Here is a 21872-nt window from a genome sequence, read left to right as displayed (position 1 = left end):
TTCCCGCTGGGACCTGTTGGAAAGAAGGAACTCGGCAGAGACAGGGACGACCTGCAGGAAACCCTAGGAACAGGCAGGTTGGGGAGGAAGTTCAGGCTGAGGTTTCTGTTCATTGATTAGTCTCAGAGTTTCCAGGAAAGCCAAAGCCCAGGAAGGGAATAAGTCTGCACTTCCGCGCCACGTGCAGGCGGTCTTTGGAGAAGGGCTTGAATGTCACCTATCCCCGTGGCCAAGCGATGAATGGCAAGGGGCTGAGCCAACCTTCCAATCCCATGCCAGTGTCCCAGGAATGGTTTCCGAGGAGAGGAACTTCTCCCATTCCCCCTCTCTGTGCAGCATCCCCCTGCCCCATTGCAGGAGTCTCTTACTCTCTCCATCTTGTCTCTGTGGAGAGATACGATGGCCCTCAGCTCTTCCTCTGCGGCTCTAAATCTCTGCAGGGTGGGTGTTGTCAGATCCTTCACGGCTGCCATCAGCAGGGCATGGAGCGGGGCTGAGGAAGGGTGCTCCCTGGGGGTCTGCAAAGAACAGGGACAAAGCCTGTTGGGATTGAGTATTTCCCTCGGGCAGCTGCCCTGGAACAGTCTGTCCCCAGGGGAGGCTGGCAGTGCCGAGGGAGCGGAGACTCCGGCTGAGCCCTTTTCTTCAAAAGCCTCCCCAGGTGCTAAGGTTTCCTCAGCCTTTTGTCCCCTCTCTGGCCCCCTCTCCTGAGAAGAGACGGGAGCCTCTCGGGCAGTGCTGGGACCCCAAGGGCCACCCCGTTTCCTCCCTCGCTAGCCCCTCCTCGCAGGAAACCCCGCTTTTGCTGAGAAAGCCTCAATGTCCTGCAAAGCCCATTCGAGTTGCTCCTTGAGTGTCACCGAGGGGTCACTGGAGAACCTGACCCATGTCCCATCCGACCCCGAGCGCCTGAGGAGATTGGCTCAGCAACTCTGGCAGCCCACAGTGTCTGTGAGGAAGGGACTGAGAATAGGGCCCAAACGGAAACGCCCTCTTCCTTCCCCACCTCGCAGCCTGTGGGGCTGCCAGAAAACAGGCAGGAATCGCCGTCAGGACAGAAAGTAACTGAGACTGAAGAAGCAAGTTTGCCTGGCTGAGGAGAAGCCCAAAGCGTGGGCCTCTGGGGCCAGAGCCCTGGGGGTGAGAACTGACTGGGCACAATGTTACTCCAGGGGGCCTGGTTCCAGGGTCACCTCAACCCAGGGCCTGGGGTGCTGGAGGCCTTTGCCCTGGTGTCTCAGGGCACCCCCTGGGGATTACTGCAGCTGGCCTGCATGGCACTGGATTAGCACCGTCTGTCCTGGTTGCCAACAGCTGAGGGGTAGCTCAGTGGTTTGAGCATTCGCTAAACCCAGGGTTGTGAGTTCAATCCCTGAGCGGGGGACCATTTCGAGATCTAGGATAAAAATTGGGGTTTGGTCCTGCTTTGAGCAAGGGGGTGGACTAGATGACCTCTTGAGGTCCCTTCCAACCCTGATATCCTAGGATGCAGTAGAGCACAGCGGAGTGGCACACTCGCTTCCATACTCCAGACCCCCGGCGGGTCAGAAGTTCCCAGAATTGCAGCTTTTTGTATGTGCTGCAGGGTGCTCTGTCCTGAAGAGGAAGAGTTACAAAGGTGTCTAGAGGCTTTTGTAACTCGGACAGAGCCCAGATGTTGGCAGGCGGGAGGGAACCTGGGACCTCTGGAGCTTAGTGCAGGAGCCTCGACCACAGGAGCGAAAAGCCAAGAGGCTGTTAGCTAAGGCTCTAGAGCAGACTCCTTTTCTCTGTGTCTCAAAGTGATCCTGGTGCCACGAGATGGGCCAGAACCCCACAGCCAGGAGATATGTGGGTTCCCCCGACCTGGGCAGGGATGGGCCTGGTCTGATTTTCAGCCGTGCCTGTGTGCCATAGAAAGTGATCAGAATCGGGCACCTGAGTCAGGCACTTCTGCCAATCCCACAAAGCACCTCTGGACTTCTTTAGGTGCCTAAACCCCTTTGTCAAAGCGGGCCTCGTTCAAGCAACCCAGATAAAGACTGGCTGGAGTTGATCACCCTTGACGAGTGTTTCTTTTCAGCCCCTGGGAGATATTCCTACACACAGCAAGGGATGCTTTCCATGAGCACGGCCACACAGCATCATTACCATCGTCATATGGGAGCTGCTTGTTAATGAGGGGCTGGGAGTGCGGCGCTCTTCTTCCTGCTCTTCTGGGCTTCCTTTTTCCCACTTCCCCTTCGTGTCAGACGGCTCCTTCTTCGTCCCTGCAGCAGAAAGAAACATTCTTAAAATTTGGTTTTCCACGTCTTCCCCCTGGTTTACAGAGGATGGAAGTTGGGCCCAGAGCCCTGAAGCGAATTGCCCAGGGTCAGACTGAAGGTTGTTGGCAGAGCTCAGCAGAGAACTCCGCTCTCCTGACTCCTAGCTGAGGGCTTTGACCACACAAGGCTTCCTCTTCCCTCGGGGCCAGTTTCTTTTCAATGGTGTCGTCTACTCTTCCCCTCCCCTTGCACCCCTTTCCTGTCAGTGATGGGCACCTGGCCTCCTTTTGCATTGAACCCCCCAAGAAGGAATGACTCAGCTCTGGTACGGTTCCCAGCTGGGACCTGCTGAGACCTCTGGAGCATTTTCCTGAGGAAAGGGACCCAATCGAGGAGAAAAGAAATGATTTCCTCCAACGTCCAGCCTCTCTCTTCTCCTTCCAGCCTGGAACAATGTTAGTAGTCCCCACCCCACCGTGCCAGATCCCCAGAGGGGGGTGACCTGACATTGCCAGCTCTCCCCACCTCAGCCATGGACCTCTGCCACCCTCTAAATGGATTCCAGAGCCGGAGGTGCCCATCACTGTCCCATGAGACGGCCCTGATGTCGAAGGCTTGTCGAGTGACTGGTGTGAGTGTTCCTCACATGCTCCTCGCCAACCACGTGGATTGAACCCTCTCACCTGTAAGATCCACTTCGTCTTTGTCTGTCGTCTCCTGCAGCTTCACCTCCTCTGCCTCCACCTGGGTCTCAGCTGCTTTCTTCTTCAGGGACAAGTGCGTCCACCTTCTTGGAGAGGAAGCTGTTCTCTCCTCACTGCTCTCTGCCATCGCGCTGTGGGATTGGCAACAGACACAGAGTCTTTTCATGCCTGACAGGATGGTCCATGAGCATTTTCTTCCTTGGGGCTTCTCTGGCAAGGCCTGTTCTTGGGGGCTGAGGCCAGAGCATGCCTCAATGGCTGCAGGTTGGACGAGCACTTTGTGCACATGGATCTCTCTGTGCTCCCGAGAGGCGAGTCTTTGGAAAAAGGAACGAAGCCTGGAATAGAAAGAAGAAGGAAATGGGTTTTTCTGTCCTTCTCGAAAGGAAGGGAATTAGTTTGCCTAGGATTCCCAGATCCACGAGAGTGGTCTTTTGAAGCCATCTGCTCCTCTAATAGCCAGGACTGGTTGCTGCAACCAAGAAGATAAGCAACACAAGACCGCCCAGACTGGGTCAAACCAAAGGTCCATTTAGCCCAGTACTCTGTATTCTGACAGTAGCCAGTGCTGAGTTCCCCAGAAGGAATGAACAGGGAATCATCAAGCGATCCATTCCTGTTGCTCATTCCTGGCACCTGGCAAACAGAGGCTAGGGATAGAAAGAGCAAAGGGTCAGTTTCTATGTTCTTTGCTCATTGCCTGGGCCTAGTTGCAAAAATGCTTCCTTCTTAACCCCACTCCTTTGTGCACAGAATGTTGGGACTCTGGGAACAGATCGGGCCAAGCTGAAAACCAAGAAAGCTCTGTTCCCAGAGAAGCCAGGAAAAGGAAGAAAAGATTGTCATCTCGAGGGTTTGAGGGTCTGGAAGGATGAATTAGCAGCTGCAAATATGTTGACTTCTTCTCAACTATTTGAAAATCTGGAATGTATTAGCATGGGGGAAAGAATCAGTCAACTTGAAATGAAGAATGACCCATATTATTTCCAACATCCAGTCAGAAGTTAGGCCTCCAAAACAAGGACAAAGAAATCACAGCGAGACCCATGACAAATGTAGGCGACAGTTGATTGAAACCCCTTTCCTGGAAAGGAATGGCGGGGGGCGGGGGGGATCGACACATCTCTTTTCTATAGCCCAAGGGGGTAGAGTAGAATTTGTAGAGAGTTTTGAGATCTATCACCATGAGATTCTTTCTGAGAGAACTACCAAGATGACAGCCAGGGGATGGGAGTGGAGCTGTATCACTTTCAATATCTTAAGATTCATTTCTTCTGCATTATTTGAGCTCATTTATGTGCATTTCAATCATGTAAATTCTGAGATCGATATTCTCTCAATACACATTTCTTTGGCAGTCACGACAGGAGACAAAGGGTTTCTATTCCCAACTTGAAGGCAAGGAGTGCATTAGGGGCAACTCCAAGGGAAATACTATTGATGGAGATATCAATCTAACTTCTACACGAGTTTTCTTATCTTCCCTTTTGGTTCTATCCCTGGAAATTCCCCCCGACTAGTCTGCTGAAAGATAAAATCATCTACATCTGCCTCCAAAGAACCTGACAGGCTGAAGCAGGAGGAGACCTGAGAGATGGCCACATTCAAATCAAAAGGGAACGCTGAGACCTGCCTGTTGCCACACCAGCCCCCACCCGTCCCCAGGAGAAGGAGGCACCGACCTGTCGTGTGCGATCTAATGAGCAGGGAAAGAATCTGGGAATTACCTTCTGTAAAAACTCATCCTTTTGTTCCTCAAACACCTGTGAAAATAGCTGATTCAAGAAGTTGTTGACAGAGGGATGGTCCGCGTCTCTCAGCAGCTCCTTGGCTCACCAGCCGTTGTCAACCAAGCCAGTTGGCAGACTGAGGGCAGGGCAAGAATGCTGACGCCGAACACTCTTTGCTGTTGGCATCCGTGACATCACAATCAGCTTGTGCGTAAACACACACAGACCCCCACCCAGAGAGACACACCCCCAGAAAAGTTAGTAACATGAAGAAGACTGAGAGACTCCCCCAAATCTCTAGGCATTTTGATTTGGGGGAGGGGGATCATAGGAGCCGACTGCATGGGTGCTCCGGGCCTGGATCACCCAGGAGGAAATATTAGTGGGTGCTTAGCACCCAGTGGCAGCCAAGCTCTGCCCTCCCCGCAGTGCGTCTCGCCCGCCTGCGGCCCCACTGAGCAACTCCCCACTCTCCTTCCCAGCACTTCCTGCCCACCACAGAACAGCTGTTTCATGGAATTGAGGATGCTCCGGGAGAGTCGGTTGGGGCGGGGACATGGCATACTTGGGGCAGTGCATGGGATTCTTCTCTCCTAAGTGCAGGGCTCAGCACTTGTCCTTGCTGAACCTCATCAGATTTCTTTTGGCCCAATCCTCTAATTTGTCTGGGTCACTCTGAACCCTATCCCGACCCTCCAGCGTATCTCCCTCTCCCCCCAGCTTAGTGTCATCTGCGAACTTGCTGCGGGTGCAATCCATCCCATCCTCCAGATCATGCACGAAAATGGTGAAGAAAACCGGCCCCAGGAGTGACCCGTGGGGAAGCGGGGGAGGGGGTGGAGGAGAAGAGGCAGACGGTGAGTGGCAGGGACCCCACAGAGGGGGGTGCAGTGGAGGAGAGGGGGAACTCATCCAGGCAGCGGTGGGCAGTGTGGGCTGGGAGAAGGGGCGAGGCACATACAGGAAGAGATGGAGCACAGGCAGGGCACTGGGGCCCAGGCACCCGGGGCCTGGTCATCGTCGGCACCAGAAGAGGAGAGGAGAGAGAGAGAGAGAGAGTTGGCGAACACACGAGAGAAGACAGAGAAACATGAGAGCAAGGCAAGCCACTCACCACCTGGAGTCATCCTCTTGGATCCAACCTTTTGCTGTGGAGGAGACACCGTTCTTGACCAGAGAAATGAGCAGCTTCTGAAAATGGGGATGTTTTCTCCCTCGTAACCACAGCTGATCAGGAACCTTTTCTTACAAACCGAACCCTAATTTACGGGGCTTCCCTACCCGGACTCAGGTGGGGCGTGAAGAGAGCCCTCACCAAACCAGACACTTATCTCACCAAGACTGGCGTTTGCTCGGCTCCCAGATGGAGGGCTCTTGCCTGGCATCACCAACGGTCACAGGCTCGCTGCTCTCACTCACTTTCCATCGCATGAGGGCAGTAGACTCTGAGGCTTGACTTCTTTTTCCTTCGTACTAAAGCCAGCAGAGTGGGGGAAAAACAAAAAAAATTACCATCTCCGTCTGCAATGTCGTGTAGTCTCTTCATTTCACATCTCCCGTATCCCACGGCTCCGCCCTCAACCCATCTCCCGTTCCTACTTTACAACTGCAACTAGAAGGCGCCCATTGTAAGGGCACCCAAAATCGTCACTTTGCTCAGGAGACTGGTCCCTTCCTCAGCCTTAATCCCAGAGCCTCGTACTCAACGAGGAAGCCCACGGCCTGTGAAGAGTACTACAGGGAGTACAGATGAGGAATTGAAAGCACTGACCTCACAGCCAGTTATGCAGAAGGCAGAAACATGTGGCTTGTTTATGTCTCCTTGGAAAGATGCCCAAGCTGCTCAGGCCCACCTCTGCCATATTCTCCTCCGGCTAGGGCTCCTGCACAATTCCTCTGCAAGAGCAGCTGCAAAAGCCAAGCATGATCCATCACTACACAAAGCTCGATGGGTGCTGGAAATCTTGCCCTCAGCCCTGCCTCACTCTTTCATCCCATCCACATCAGCCCCACTCGAGGAACAGAGACGGAGTTAACACCGACAGTCACCGCTCCACTCTCGCACCCGCTGCCCTGCATGATTTTCGTCCCCTCCTACTTCTCCATGGCTCTCGAGACATAGCCTGTGGGGATGAACACCTAGGGTGCCTGCCTGTCTCCTGTGAAGGGAGACAGCACAAGGATAGGGGAGAGACAGAGACAGTGTGTGTTGGCCAACATACTAGAGGAGAGAGAGAGAAAGAAAAACATGGTCGGATAGCAAGCAACTCACCACCTGGAGTCATCCTCCCAGATGCAACCTTCTGCTGCGGACGCGATTCCGGTGCTGACCAGAGAAATGAGCAGCCTCCGAAAATGGGGACCTTTTCTCCCTCATAACCACAGCTAGTCAGGAACCTTTCCTTACAAACCCAGCCCTACCTTACGGGGCTTTTCTAACTGGACTTAGGTGGGGCATGAAGATAGCCCTCACCGAACCAGACACTTATCTCACCGAGACTGGCGGCTGCTCAGCTCCCAGATGGAGGGCTTTTGCCTGGCATCAACAACGGTCACAGGCTCGCTGCTCTCACTCACGTTCCATCGCATGAGGGCAGTAGACTCTGAGGCTTGACTTCTTTTTCCTTGGTACTAAACCCAGCAGACGGGGGGCGGGGGGAACAAAAAATATGAGCATCTCCGTCTGCAGTGTTGCATAGTCTCTTCATTTCACATCTCCCGTATCCCATGGCTCTGCCCTCAACCCATCTCCCGTTCCTACTTTACAACTGCAACTAGAAGGCGTCCATTGTAACGGCACCCAAAATCGTCACTTTGCTCAAGAGACTCTGGTCCCTTCCTCAGCCTTAATCCCAGAGCCTCGTACTCAACAAGGAAGCCCACGGCCTGTGAAGAGTACTACAGGGAGTACAGATGAGGAATTGAAAGCACTGACCGCTTACTCACAGCCAGTTATGCGGGAGGCAGAAAGCTGACGACTCTTCACGTCTGCTTAGAAGGATGTCCAAGCTGCTCAGGTCCACTCCTGCCATATTCTCCTCCGGCTAGGGCTCCTGGACAATTCCTCTGCGAAAGCAGCTGCAAAAGCCAAGCATGAGCCATCACTCCACAAAGCTCGATGGGTGCTGGAAATCTTGCCCTCAGCCCTGCCTCACTCTTTCATCCCATCCACATCGGCCCCACTCGAGGAACGGAGACGGAGTTAACACCGACTGTCACTGCTCCACTCTCGCACCCACTGCCCTGCATGATTTTCGTCCCCTCCTACTGCTTCTTGGCTTCCGAGACAGCCTGAGGGGATGCACACCTAGCGTGCCTGCCCGTGTCCTGTGAAGGGAGACAGCACAGGGAAAGGCAAGGACAGAGAGAGAGAGACAGAGACAGAGTGTGTGTGATGGCCAACATACTAGAGGAGAGACAGAGAAAAACATGGTAGGATAGCAAGCAACTCACCTCCTGGAGTCATCTGTGATGAAGCGGGACTTCATGTTTCCTCTGAATCGTGTGAGGGTGCCTCAGTTTCCCCTATGCAGTTCTTAAGGGTCTAGGGGGTGGGGTAAGGGTGTATGATCGTTGCAGAGCTCTGGAGGGCAGGTGTGTGCAGGGGTCTGGACACAGAGAATGGCCGACACCCTCTTTCCTGGCACCTGATGCCCTGGGCCCTTCCCCCCTGCAAGGTGAGAGCTAAAGGGTTGGAGAACAAAGGAATCAGGTGCCCTCCTGGCCAGGGAAAGGGACAAAGCCCAGAGGAGGAGGGGCTGGGGGGAGTTTCAGTTGGGGGCTGGCTGGAGACATGGAGTGAAGGGCAGACGGGGTTGTCTGGCTCACTGCCCCCCAAAATGGACCCGGCTGAGGGGTCCTGTTCTCTGCACCTACAAGCTCTGTGTTAGACCATGTCCCTGTCGTCTAATAAAGCTCTGTTTTCCTGGCTGGCTGAGAGTCCCGTCTGACTGCGGAGTTGGGGGGCAGGACCCTCTGGCTCCCCCAGGACCCCGCCTGGGCGGACTGGCTGTGGGAAGCGCAGGGAGGGGCAGAGGAGGCTGAAGGCTCCGAGGTCAGAGCCAGGAAGGTGGAGCCGGGGGAGCTGTGTGTCCTGCAGACAGGCTGCTCCCCGAGAGGAGACTTCCCCAGAGTCCTGCCTGGCTTCCTGGGGAGCAGTTCCAGAGCATCGCCCGGGGACTCCGGGACATCCTCCTCCTCGATGAAACCTTCTGCTGTGTGACGTGTTGTGTGTGTCATGTTGCATGTGTCGTGTGACGTGTTGTGTGTGTGACTTGTGTGTCGTTTTGTGTGTGTGAGACATGTTTATGTGTGCGTGTTGTGGTCCATGTTGAGTGTGTGTGTGCCATGTTGTATGCCGTGTTGTGTGCATGTGATGGTGTGTGCCGTGTTGTGTGCCATTTTGTGTGCATGTTGTATGTGTGTGTGTCGTTGTCGCGTGTGATTTCTGTGTCACGTTGTCTGCCATTTTGTGCCTCGTCTCGTGTGTGAGTGGGTGTCGGTGTCACGTGTGATTTATGTGTCATATTGTCTGCCGTTTTGTGCGTCATCTCGTGTGCGTGCGTGTGTGTGTCGGTGTCGCCTGTGATTTCTGTGTCATGTTTTCTGCCATTTTGTGCGTCGTCTCGTGTGTGTGTGTGTGTGTATGTGTGTGTGTCGGTGTCGTGTGTGATTTCTTTGTCACGTTCTCTGCCGTTTTGTGCCTTGTCTCGTGTGTGTGTGTGTGTGTATGTGTCGGTGTCGTGTGTTGCGTGTGATTTTTGTGTGTCGTGTTGTGTGCTGTTTTGTGTGTCATTTTATTTGTGTGTCATGTTGTTTGTGTGTGGATGTCCTGTGTTGTGTGTGTGTGAGAGACGTGTTTCTGTATGTGTGACATGTTCTCTGTGCGTGTGTCGGTGTCGTGTTGTGTGTGTGTGTGTCAGTGTCGTCTGTCGTGTTTTGTGTGTGTGATGTTTTGTGTGTGATGTGTGTGTTGTCTTGGGTGGCCACACAGGGTAATGCACAAAGCATTCCCCTCATGGAGGAAGAGTGACAGGACGTGGCCACTCAGGAGTAACACACAAACAATTCCCCCCCGCCCCCCCCCGGAGCAACAATGATGTATGTGGCCAATCCAGATAATGCACAAGCCATTTCCCTCACGGAGCAACAGTGAGAGTGGGTGGCCACTGTCACGAATTATACCTGACAGGTCACGCACACAAGCTGCTGCGAATTATACCCGATAGGTCACGCACAGGAACTGCTGCGAATTGTACCCAATTGGTCCCGCACAGGTCGAGTCTAGGCTGAGGCACACGAACGAAGTCCACAACTGCAGGGTTCCCAAAAAGACTAAGTTTATTACGCTCGAGCGTGGTGCCCCCCTGCTCATCAGGAGGGGACCCCGCATGCAGGTTATACAAAGATTATAGACCTTTCAGCAAAGCACGTTGCCCTCGTGCATCGGAAACCTTAGCCAATAGACAAACCCTTCCCTTACCTACCACCTATCCCGGCTAGGTACATTCCCCGCGCTAAACCATGACTTCAACTACATTGCATGGTCCTAAAGCAATGCACCAGTAACTTTTCTGATCAGGATGGGAGGCCCACATCAAGGCCAGGAGGCAGGGAGTTAGGAACAGACAAAGAACAGAAACCGGGAGATAAAACAGGCTGGAGACAAGGGCGGGGGGCGGAGGATTTTCACAGGAATGCAGCATCTAAGAAACACTCCTGCTGGTGCATGATGTGCTTGCTTTTAGACAATGGTGGGCCTCAAACCAAAATGGAGTCACATATGCTAACTTTTCCTTCACACCACTCAGGGTAATGCACCAACAATTTCCCTCATGGAGCAACAGTGACACTCGGTGGCCACTCAGGGTAATGCACAAATCATTTCCCTCCTTGACCAACAGCCAATCTTTAAAAAAGGGAAGAAGGAGGATCCTGGGAACTACAGGCCAGTCAGCCTCACCTCAGTCCCCGGAAAAATCATGGAGCAGGTCCTCAAGGAATCAATTCTGAAGCACTTACACGAGAGGAAAGTGATCAGGAACAGTCAGCATGGATTCACCAAGGGTCGCTCATGCCTGACTAATCTAATCGCCTTCTATGATGAGATTACTGATTCTGTGGATGAAGGGAAAGCAGTGGATGTATTGTTTCTTGACTTTAGCAAAGCTTTTGACACGGTCTCTCACAGTATTCTTGTCAGCAAGTTAAAGAAGTATGGGCTGGATGAATGCACTATAAGGTGGGTAGAAAGTTGGCTAGATTGTCGGGCTCAACGGGTAGTGATCAATGGCTCCATGTCTAGTTGGCAGCCGGTGTCAAGTGGAGTGCCCCAGGGGTCGGGCCTGGGGCCGGTTTTGTTTAATATCTTCATAAATGATCTGGAGGATGGTGTGGATTGCACTCTCAGCAAATTTGCGGATGATACTAAACTGGGAGGAGTGGTAGATACGCTGGAGGGCAGGGATAGGATACAGAGGGACCTAGACAAATTGGAGGATTGGGCCAAAAGAAACCTGATGAGGTTCAATAAGGATAAGTGCAGGGTCCTGCACTTAGGACGGAAGAACCCAATGCACAGCTACAGACTAGGGACCGAATGGCTAGGCAGCAGTTCTGCAGAAAAGGACCTAGGGGTTACAGTGGACGAGAAGCTGGATATGTGTCAGCAGTGTGCCCTTGTTGCCAAGAAGGCCAATGGCATTTTGGGATGTATAAGTAGGGGCATAGCAAGCAGATTGAGGGACGTGATCGTTCCCCTCTATTCGACATTGGTGAGGCCTCATCTGGAGTACTGTGTCCAGTTTTGGGCCCCACGCTACAAGAAGGACGTGGATAAATTGGAGAGAGTCCAGCGAAGGGCAACAAAAATGATTAGGGGTCTGGAACACATGACTTATGAGGAGAGGCTGAGGGAACTGGGATTGTTTAGTCTGCAGAAGAGAAGAATGAGGGGGGATTTGATAGCTGCTTTCAACTACCTGAGAGGTGGTTCCAGAGAGGATGGTTCTAGACTATTCTCAGTGGTAGAAGAGGACAGGACAAGGAGTAATGGTCTCAAGTTGCAGTGGGGGAGGTTTAGGTTGGATATTAGGAAAAACTTTTTCACTAGGAGGGTGGTGAAACACTGGAATGCGTTCCCTAGGGAGGTGGTAGAATCTCCTTCCTTGGAAGTTTTTAAGGTCAGGCTTGACAAAGCCCTGGCTCGGATGATTTGTTTGGGGATTGGTCCTGCTTTGAGCAGGGGGTTGGACTAGATGACCTCCTGAGGTCCCTTCCAACCCTGATATTCTATGATTCTATGACACTGGGCGGCCCCTTGGAGTAATACACAAATCATTTCCTCACGGGGCACCAGTTGCACAAACTGAGTTTAATAATAATAAACCAAAAATAGTTTCACTAGAAAAGGTAGATTTTCAGTGATTATAAGGGATAGCAAACAGAAGAAGGCAGATTACTAAGCAAATACAAATACACACACATACTAAGCCTAAGATCTTAAAGAGCCTGGATTCAAGAAGTAATTTCCCATCCTAAATGTCTTTCGGCAACTTGAAGAGTTTCTGTAGCTTAGACTTCCCGTTGTTTCTCTTTACAGACTAGACTCCTGTCTTAGTCTGGACTTCCCCCTTCTCATTTCCTTTGTCTCTTCAGGTACTTTCAGCAGCCTTTCTACTGCCCTGCATGATTTTCGTCCGCTCCGACTTTTCCATGGCTCCCGAGACCTCACCCGTGGGAATGCACACCTACCCGTGTCCTACAAAGGGAGACGGCACCAGGAGAGCAGAGGAGAGAGAGACTGAGAAGTTGGCCAACACACAAGAGAAGAGAGAAAAATATGGGAGGAAGGCAAGCAACTCACCAGCTGGAGTCATCCTCCTACATGACACCTTCTCCTGCGAAGGAGACACCGTTCCTGGCCAGAGGAATGAGCAGCCCCTGAAAATGGGGACCTTGTCTCTCTCCTAACCACAGCTGGTCAGGAACCTTTTCTTACAAACCCAGCCTCAGCTAATGGGGAGTCCCTCCTGGAGCCAGGCGGGCCGTGAGCAAAGCCTTAACCAAACCAGACACTTATCTCACTGACATTCGCGACTGCTCCGCTGCCAACCGGACGACTCCTGGCTGCATCAACAGTGCTCGCAGGCTCACCGCTCTCGCTCGCTTTCCATCTGATGAGGGGAGTCAACGGTTTGTACTAAGCCCAGACCAAGGAGGAAAAACAAAGAAGTTACCATCTCAGTGGGCCACATCGCGTAGGCTATCATTATACAATGCCCCATTGGTGCTGGAAATCTTGCCTTCATCCGCGCATCAGCCCCACGCGATGAACCGAGACAGAGTTAACCCTGACAGTCACCGCTCCACGCTCGCACCCACTGCCCGGCATGATTTTCCTCCGCTCCGATTTCTCCATGGCTCCCGAGACCTCACCTGTGGGAATGCACACCTACCCGTGTCCTGTGAAGGGACACGGCACGAGGAGAGCAGAGGAGACAAGAGAAAGAGAGAGTTGGCGAACACACGAGAGAAGACAGAGAAACATGAGAGCAGGGCAAGCAACTCACCACCTGGAGTCATCCTCTTGGATCCAACCTTCTGCTGCGGAGGAGACACCGTTCCTGACCAGAGAAACGAGCAGCCTCTGAAAATGGGACTTTTTCTCCCTCGTAACCACAGCTGATCAGGAACCTTTTCTTACAAACCGAACCCTAATTTACTGGGCTTCCCTACCCGGACTCAGGTGGGGCGTGAGCAAAGTCCTCACCATACCAGACACTTACTCACCGAGACTGGCCAGGGTCGTGTATGTCTCAATGTCATGTGCCATTTTGTGTCGTGTGCCATTTTGTGTCATCTGTCGTGTTGTGTGCGTCGTGTCTGTGACATGTAGTGTGTGCGTGCGTGCGACGTGTTGTGCATGTGCGCAGTGCGACATGTACGTGACGTGATACGTGCGACATGCGACAAACTGTGTGTGTGACGTTGTGTGTGTGCGACGTACATGCAACGTGCTGTGTGTTGTTGAGTGTGTGTGAGACGTGTTGTGAGACGTGTTGTAGGTCATGTTGAGTGTGAGACGTGTTGTGGGTCGTGTTGTGTTGAGTGTGTGTGTGTGTGTGTGACATGTTGTGGGTCGTGTGTGTGATGTTTTGTGTGTGATGCTTTCTGTGTCGTGTTGTGCGTGTGTTTGTATCGTGTGTATTTTTGTGTGTCGTGTTGTGTGCCGTTTTGTGTCATCGTGTGTGTGTGACGTGTGTGCGTCCGTGCGTTGGACGTATTGTGCGTGTCCGTGTGGGAAGTGCGAAGTGGGATGGCTCAACTTGCCACCCCCTTCCCCAACACTTTAGCCCCCTGTCGTAAACATGACCCTACCCCCTCCCTAGGGTGCTACGGACACTAAAACAACCTAAAAGACCCCCGACTTACCACTATTGGCTGGCACCCCATTGCCACCCGCACTTCTCTGCTGCTGCTGGCCAAACCCTCCCCCCAAATCTAAACCCCACCCCCTACCCGGAACCCAACTGGAACCCTGACCCCATAACCTGCCCCCCAGCTCGAAACCCCTGAACCAAAACTGTAGCCCAACCCTCACCCCCACCCGAACCTCCAGCTCTGAACCCAGCCCCTCGAAGCCCGACACCGCTTTAAGCCAGAGCCCAGTTCCCCATTCCCACCCTGGGCAACAACAGTGCAAACCACACCCTCCTGCCCCCCGCCCAGGAATCCTGCTTCTTACCACCCCTTCTTTGGAAATGAACCTTTTCTCCATTTGCATCCCACACACCTTCATTCTCCTTTGAGGGGTTATTTAGTGACAGGGGTCTGCACAAGTCAATCGAAGAGCGTTTCCTGTGGACCCAGCCCAGTGTAGACACAGCAGTAAGTCGACCGAAGCGATGTCAAATCCAGCTCTGTTATTCACGCAGCAGGAGAGCGTAACTTGGGACGACTTACTGCGGTAGGAGAGAGTCATAAATAGAAAGGGAAGGCTAACCACCTTGAAATCCCTCCTGGCCAGAGGAAAAACCCTCTCACCTGTAAAGGGTTAAGAAGCTTGGATAACCTTGCTGGCACCTGACCAAAATGACCAATGAGGAGACAAGATACTTTCAAAAGCTGGGTGGAGGGAGAAACAAAGGGTCTGGATCTGTCTGTGTGATGCTTTTGCCGGGGACAGAATAGGAATGGCGTCTTAGAACTTAGTAAGTAATCTAGCTAGGTATGCGTTAGATTATGATTCCTTTAAATGGGTGAGAAAATAAGCTGTGCTGAATGGAATGGATATTCCTGTCTGTGTGTCTTTTTGTAATTTAAGGTTTTGCCTAGAGTGATTCTCGATGTTTTGAATCTAATTACCCTGTAAGGTATTTACCATCCTGAGTTTACAGAGGTGATTCTTTTTACTTTTTCTTCTATTAAAATTCTTCTTTTAAGAAATTGAATGCTTTTTTATTGTTCTTAAGATCCAAGGGTCTGGGTCTGTGGTCACCTATGCAAATTGGTGAGGATTTTTACCGAACCTTCCCCAAGAAGGGGGGTGCAATGTTTTGGTGAGGATTTTTGGGGGAAAGACATTTCCAAACGGCTCTTTCCTAATAAAAAACCCGGTTAGACTTTTGGTGGTAGCAGCGAAAGTCCAAGGGCAAAAGGTAAAATAGTTTGTACCTTGGGGAAGTTTTAACCTAAGCTGGTAAAAGTAAGCTTAGGAGGTTTTCATGCAGGTCCCCACATCTGTACCCTAGCGTTCAGAGTGGGGAAGGAACCTTGACAGAAAGACACAGTGTGAGGCCTGAGTTTCCCCTGCAGTCTGGATGCTCAAACACCGGCTTGGCAACACAAGTCAGCAAGCCCAGGCCACATAGAGACAGGCTCAGTGTGCAGTGTGGACAGACCCTCAGACAACCCCAGTATTGTCAAAGGAGGAAATCCTTCCTGTGTTTTGCCTTGCTGGTAGAAGAGCCGAGTGACATTGGAGCTCACCGAGCTTCACTGACCAACGCAGCGCTCCAGCACCTGAGCTCTCGGGCTCCCTGCTGAAAGAAAAGCTGAATGAGCGACAAAGCTCAAAGAGAGGTGCTCGTCTCTGGCCAAGGGCAGGGAGTCCCACCCTCAAAGCGAGAACATTTCTCTCTTTGTCTGTCTGTGTTGGGGCAGGAGCGATAACACGTCCTCCTGCATTTGCTATTTCAGAGAGTAGTTTCTGGCTCTCTTCTCAAAGACAGGATGCGAAAGAGGCCTCAAACCTGACTGAGTGGAAACAAGAACGATGCAGCTCGACTGAGCCAGCTGAGAATTGAGATGTGCCCCTTTGCTCGAGTGAGGGAATGACCCGTGAGGGGACTGGAAACCTGACCGGCCAATTCCTTGGGATTGGATTCTGGAGAGCAGGGGTGCAGGGAAGCAACAGGTGCATGTGACTCCGTGGTGAGGTTTTCCTTGCAAGATGTGTGTGTGAGTCTGTGTGTGTAGGAAGCACTGAGGGCGGCACTCGCACTGAACCCACAGAGGGCGAGGGTGGTGGGAGCGAGACAGTAGAAGTATAAAGGGGCAAGGATAAGTGCAGGGTCCTGCACTTAGGATGGAAGAATCCAATGCACCGCTACAGACTAGGGACCGAATGGCTAGGCAGCAGTTCTGCGGAAAAGGACCTAGGGGTGACGGTGGACGAGAAGCTGGATATGAGTCAACAGTGTGCCCTTGTTGCCAAGAAGGCCAATGGCATTTCGGGATGTATAAGTAGGGGCATAGCGAGCAGATCGAGGGACGTGATCGTTCCCCTCTATTCGACACTGGTGAGGCCTCATCTGGAGTACTGTGTCCAGTTTTGGGCCCCACACTACAAGAAGGATGTGGATAAATTGGAGAGAGTCCAGCGAAGGGCAACAAAAATGATTAGGGGTCTAGAGCACATGACTTATGAGGAGAGGCTGAGGGAGCTGGGATTGTTTAGTCTGCAGAAGAGAAGAATGAGGGGGGATTTGATAGCTGCTTTCAACTACCTGAAAGGGGGTTCCAAAGAGGATGGCTCTAGACTGTTCTCAATGGTAGCAGATGACAGAACGAGGAGTAATGGTCTCAAGTTGCAATGGGGGAGGTTTAGATTGGATATTAGGAAAAACTTTTTCACTAAGAGGGTGGTGAAACACTGGAATGCGTTACCTAGGGAGGTGGTAGAATCTCCTTCCTTAGAGGTTTTTAAGGTCAGGCTTGACAAAGCCCTGGCTGGGATGATTTAACTGGGAATTGGTCCTGCTTCGAGCAGGGGGTTGGACTAGATGACCTTCTGGGGTCCCTTCCAACCCTGATATTCTATGATTCTATGGGCAGAACGATGATGACTGTGTTGTGTTTCATTACTTAGATGTGGGGCCACCACCTTTCTCTTTAGCCTTGTAGTATCCCAGGGGTAAAACTAACCATCTGTCCAGCTACAAGGGCGTGTTTGTGTTCATTCCTGCGAGCCACACAGGGGTTTGATGTTGCTGCTTCCAATCCTCTGGCTCTGCCGGGAGAAGGGGCAATTCAGGCCATCACTGAGCTGAGGGAGGGAGATGAAATAAGATTGGTCCCAAAGATTGATCCCTGAGGAACTCCACTGGTAAGCTCCCTCCAGCCTGACAGTTCACCTTTCAGCAGGACCCGCTATAATCTCCCTGTTAACCATTTCCCTATCCATCTTTCAATTTTCATATTGATATTCATATTGATCCCCATCTTTGCCAGTTTAACTAATATTCCCCATGTGGCACCATATCAAACGCCTTCCTGAAATCTTGGTCAATTAGATCCACTGCGTTTCCTTTGTCTAAAAAATCTGTTACTTTCTCAAAGAAGGAGATCAGGTTGGTTTGGCATGATCTACCTTTTGTAAAACCATCTTGTATTTTGTCCCATTTACCATTGACCTCAATGTCCTTAACTACTTTCTCCTTCAAAATTTTTTCCAAGACCTTGCATACTACAGATGTCGAACTAACAGGCCTGTAGTTACCCAGATCACTTTCCCCCCCCGCTTTCTTAAAAATAGCAACTATGTTCGCAATTCTCCAATCAAACGGTACAACCCCTGAGTTGACAGATTCATTACAAATTCTTGCTAATGGGCTTGCAATTTCATGTGCCAGTTCCTTTAATATTCTTGCATGAAGATTATCTGGGCCCCCCGATTTAGTCCCATTAAGCTGTTCGAGTTTCGCTTCTACCTCAGATATGGTAATATCTACCTCCATCTCCTCCTTCCCATTTGTCATGCTACCATTATCCCTAAGATCCACATTAGCCTTATTAAAGACTGAGGCAAAGTATTTGTTTCGATGTTGGGCCATGCCTAGATTATCCTTGACCTCCACTCCATCCTCAGTGCTTAGCGGTCCCACTTCTTTTTTCTTGGTTTTCTTCTGATTGACATGGCTATAGAACCTTTTACAATTGGTTTTAATTCTCTTTGCCAGGTCCTTCTCACTTTATCCCTTCATATTCTGACCTCAAGAAGGTAGCTTTCCTTGCTGATCCCTCCCATCTTCCACTCCCTGTATGCTTTCTCCTTTTTCTTAATCACCTCTCCGAGATGCTTGCTCATCCAGCTTGGTCTACAACTCCTGCCTATGAATTTTTCCCCCTTTCTTGGGATGCAGGCTTCTGATAGCTCTGCAGCTTTGATTTTAAGTAATCCCAGGCCTCCTCTGCCTTTAGATCCCTAAAGTTCTTCAGTCCAATCCACTTGCCTAACTCATTTCCTTCATTTTTCAAAGTCAGCCCTTTTGAAATCAAAAACCCTAGTTGCAGATTTATTTTTTGTTGATCCTTCCATTCATTTGGAACTGAATTAGCTCATGATCACTCGAACCAAGATTGTCCCCTCCAACCATTTCTTCTAGGAGGTCCTCACTTCTCACCAAAACCAAATCTAGAATGGCACCCCCTCTTGTCGGTTCAGCAACTACTTGATGAAGGAATCCATCTAACAGCATCTAGGAACATCTGAGCCTGATTATTATTACTAGCACTCGTCCCTCAGTCTATATCTGGGAGGTTAACGTCTCCCATGATCACGCAGTTTCCATTAGTGTTTACTTCATTAAAAACATTAAAGAGGGCTCGATCCATATCCACATTAGATCCCGGCGGTCTCTAGCACACTCCAAGCACTATCCCAGGGGAGGCTCGAGTAGTTTTCTTCCCCAATGTCATTTTTGCCCAGACGGACTCTGTCTTATCCATTCCATCGCTGATTTCTTTACAGTCTACCGCCTCATTGATAGACAATGCTACTCCACCACCTTTACCTTTATTTCAGTCTTTCCTAAACAGCACATACCCTTCAATACCCGTAGTCCAGTCATGACGACTATTCCACCCTGTTTCTGTTATCCCTAGAATATCTGGTTTCACTTCCTGCCCCTTAGCTCTAGTTCCTCCATTTTGTTACCTAGGCTCCTCGCATTGGTGTACAAACATCTTCATTTTTGCTGTTTGGCCTCGCTCACGTTCTTTACCCAATGAGGCACGGTCATTCTACAGCCAGTAGAAAATATTAGACTGGTGTCCACACTGCCCTTCCTCCTTATAGCCATTCTCCTACCCACGGCTGTATCCTGTCTTACTTTGTTTTCTTCCCTCTCAAGGCTAAAATCCGGCGTGGACATTACCTGGACATCCCCCAACCAACCATCTCCCCCAGATTCCTAGTTCAAAGCTCTCTTAATCAGTTGTGCCAGCCTCTATCCTAGAAGTCTATTTTCTTCCCTACTCAGATGAAGTCCATCCCGAGAGAACTGTCCTCTGTCCAGGAATGCCTCCCAGTGGCCAGACATCCCAAAGCCCTCCTTCTAGCACCATTGCGTGAGCCATCTTGTCACGCCTTTGTTGCCCTTCTCCAGGAACAGCAAAATCCCACTACAGATCACCTGAGCCTCGATTTCCTTAAGCGTCTTCCCCAGGATAGCACAGTCTCCCTTAATCCTTTCCAGCGAGAATCTAGCCGTATCATTTGTTCCCACATGAAGGATAAATAGGGGATTCTTTCCCGCTCCCTTTAGGATCCTTTTCAACCTCACATCTATATCCCATATCTTAGCACCTGGAAGACAGCACACCCTCCTATTCTCTGGATCAGCTCTGGTTACAGGCCTGTCTAGTCTTCTCAGTAAAGAGTCCCCGATCACGTAGCCCTGCCTTTCCACGATGACGATGCTATTCTCCAGTCTATCCCCTGTTCCCTCTGGCTGCAAGTTCTTTCCATTCCTATTCTCCCTTGTAATCCTCTTCAACCCATCCTGTATCCTCGTGGGGCTCATATTTGGTGTAGTCTCCATTGACTCTTCCCCGTTTCCAATAGGACTAGCAGCTCTTCTCTTCTTTCTTGCCCCTCCACCTTCAGTGACTACCTGCTGAGCCCCTTCTTCATTTTCCAACTCTCAGAACCGATTCCTGAGCTCTATTTCTCCTTCACGAGCCCGTCTTTTCCTCTGCCTGGTTCTTCTAGTCACATGCTTCCACTGACCACTTTCCTCACCCAGCTGTCTCTCCTCAGAATTCCTCAGTCCTGCTTCCATCTGCAAGTCTGAGCTTTTCCCTTCAGATACCTCATGTCTTTGCTCCATCAGCTGCTCAAACCCCTTTCTAAACTCAACCAGACTTTCCACCTGCATCTCCAAACCTCAGATCTTCTCCTCCATCAGCTCGAGCAGACAGCATTTCATGCAGACAAAACTCTTACCAGGTCCCCCTCCAGGATCATGGACGTACGGCAGCTTCCACAGCCAGTCATCTGCATTGTGTCTTCCACGACATGAGTCACTCCCACTGCTGCCTCTGTGTCTGTCATCGCCTTTCCACCTACATCCTGTTCATCTGGGAAACACCCAAACCCCACCCCCCATAGCAACAACAAACCCCCAACAAGCACCACAAGACAAACTCCCCCCCAGACTCCTCTGTTTGCTGGCTCCTGTGCCACGGCCTGACTGGCTGGCTCCCTTTCTAGGACCCCAAGTCAGAGAAGCCCCGGCCCTGAATTAGGGCTCAGCTTCTCCCCCAGCACAAAGCCCCCACAAGCCTCGACACATACACACAATACCAATACACAACCAAATACCAACACCTTCTCCTCCACACCATTCACAGCTGTTGGTGGGTCTTGGGGAAACTCTAGTGCACCAGCGGGGGCGGGTGTCTGAAGGGGGTGGGTGGGGTGGCAGGGGGCAGAAGGGGCGCTGGGGGCTCTGAGCCGTTCCGCCCGGCCCCGAGCTCCGGAGAGCCCCTGGCCCCGCCCCTGCTGTTCCCCCCCTGCAGCCTCCGCTCCCGGCGCCGCCGGCCCATGCTCCGGGCAGCGGGGCTACGAGCCCGGCCGGCCCCGGGGCTCTGTGTGGCGCGGCCCGGCGACCGGTCCTGGGGTAGCCGCCCCCAGCCCCCGGGGCTCCAGGCAGCGCGGTCAGGGAGCAGGGAGCCGGGGAGGGGTGGGGTAGAGGGCAGGGGAGTTCGGGGGGGGTCAGGGGCTGGGGGTCGGATGGGGTCGGGCGGTGAGAGGGCAGGGGACAGGGGGATGAATGGGGGCAGGAGGTCCCGGGGTGGTCAGGGAGAAGGGGTGGTTGGATGGGGCAGACAGGAAGGAGGGGGGGTTGGATGGGGTGGGGGGGGGGCTCTAAGGAGCGGGGGGATCTGGGACCCCTCAGGGAACAGAGGGGTTGGATGGGGCTGGAGGCCCCGGGTGGCCAACAGGGGGCGAGAAGAGGGGGTCGGATGGGGGCGAAGGCCGGGCCATGCCTTGCTGTTTGAGGAGGCCCAGCCTCCCCTAACTGTCCCTCCCTACAATTTCTGAAACCCGATCCGGCATCAGGCCAAAAATTTGCCTGCCCCTGGCTTAGGGCCTGATTTATGCACAGACCCATTGGGAGTATGTGAACATTGCCCCATTTCTGAAACTGGAAACAACCCCCTGCACAGGGCTGGGAAAACAGAGCAGAGCACTGGAGCCTGAACCCTCTCGTCAGAGACTGCGATGAAATCATCTCAGGCATTGGCATCCAGACAGCAGGATTATCTGGCTATGTCGACTCTCTCCTCAGGCCCTACACGACCAGCACCCCTAGCCAATGCCTGAGATGACGGGGCGTCCAGGATTTCCAGGTTTATGGATCTTGGGTAGCAGATAGAAGACCCCTGGTCGGGGTGCCAGGGGCGTG

At 52.0% G+C, this 21872-nt stretch overlaps 1 protein-coding gene across 1 annotated transcript; it reads right to left on the bottom strand.

Moving 5' to 3' along the window:
- Window positions 1-109: 109 nt before the first annotated feature.
- LOC141980412 (uncharacterized) lies at window positions 110-6614 on the bottom strand. The gene is made up of 7 exons (XM_074941644.1): window positions 6452-6614; window positions 5795-6153; window positions 4678-4856; window positions 2930-3288; window positions 2131-2249; window positions 369-518; window positions 110-217 (listed from the first exon to the last, which is right to left on the bottom strand). Exons 3-7 carry the CDS (start codon window positions 4692-4694, stop codon window positions 110-112), a joined length of 753 nt encoding a protein of 250 aa, XP_074797745.1. The 5' UTR covers window positions 4695-4856; window positions 5795-6153; window positions 6452-6614.
- Between the last annotated feature and the right edge of the window lie 15258 nt (window positions 6615-21872).

This window comes from Natator depressus, unplaced genomic scaffold (assembly GCF_965152275.1).
Source record: "Natator depressus isolate rNatDep1 unplaced genomic scaffold, rNatDep2.hap1 scaffold_35, whole genome shotgun sequence".
Taxonomy (NCBI): domain Eukaryota; kingdom Metazoa; phylum Chordata; order Testudines; family Cheloniidae; genus Natator; species Natator depressus.
Note: the sequence above shows the minus strand (reverse complement) of the source record. Positions and strands in the feature narration are given on the sequence as shown.

Coding starts and splice junctions, on each gene's coding strand:
- LOC141980412 (XM_074941644.1), bottom strand. Junction 519..2,130: donor GCAGCTCCCATATGACGATG/GTAATGATGCTG, acceptor TGTTCTTTGCAG/ACCCCCAGGGAGCACCCTTC. Junction 218..368: donor ACAGAGACAAGATGGAGAGA/GTAAGAGACTCC, acceptor CCACGGGGATAG/GTGACATTCAAGCCCTTCTC.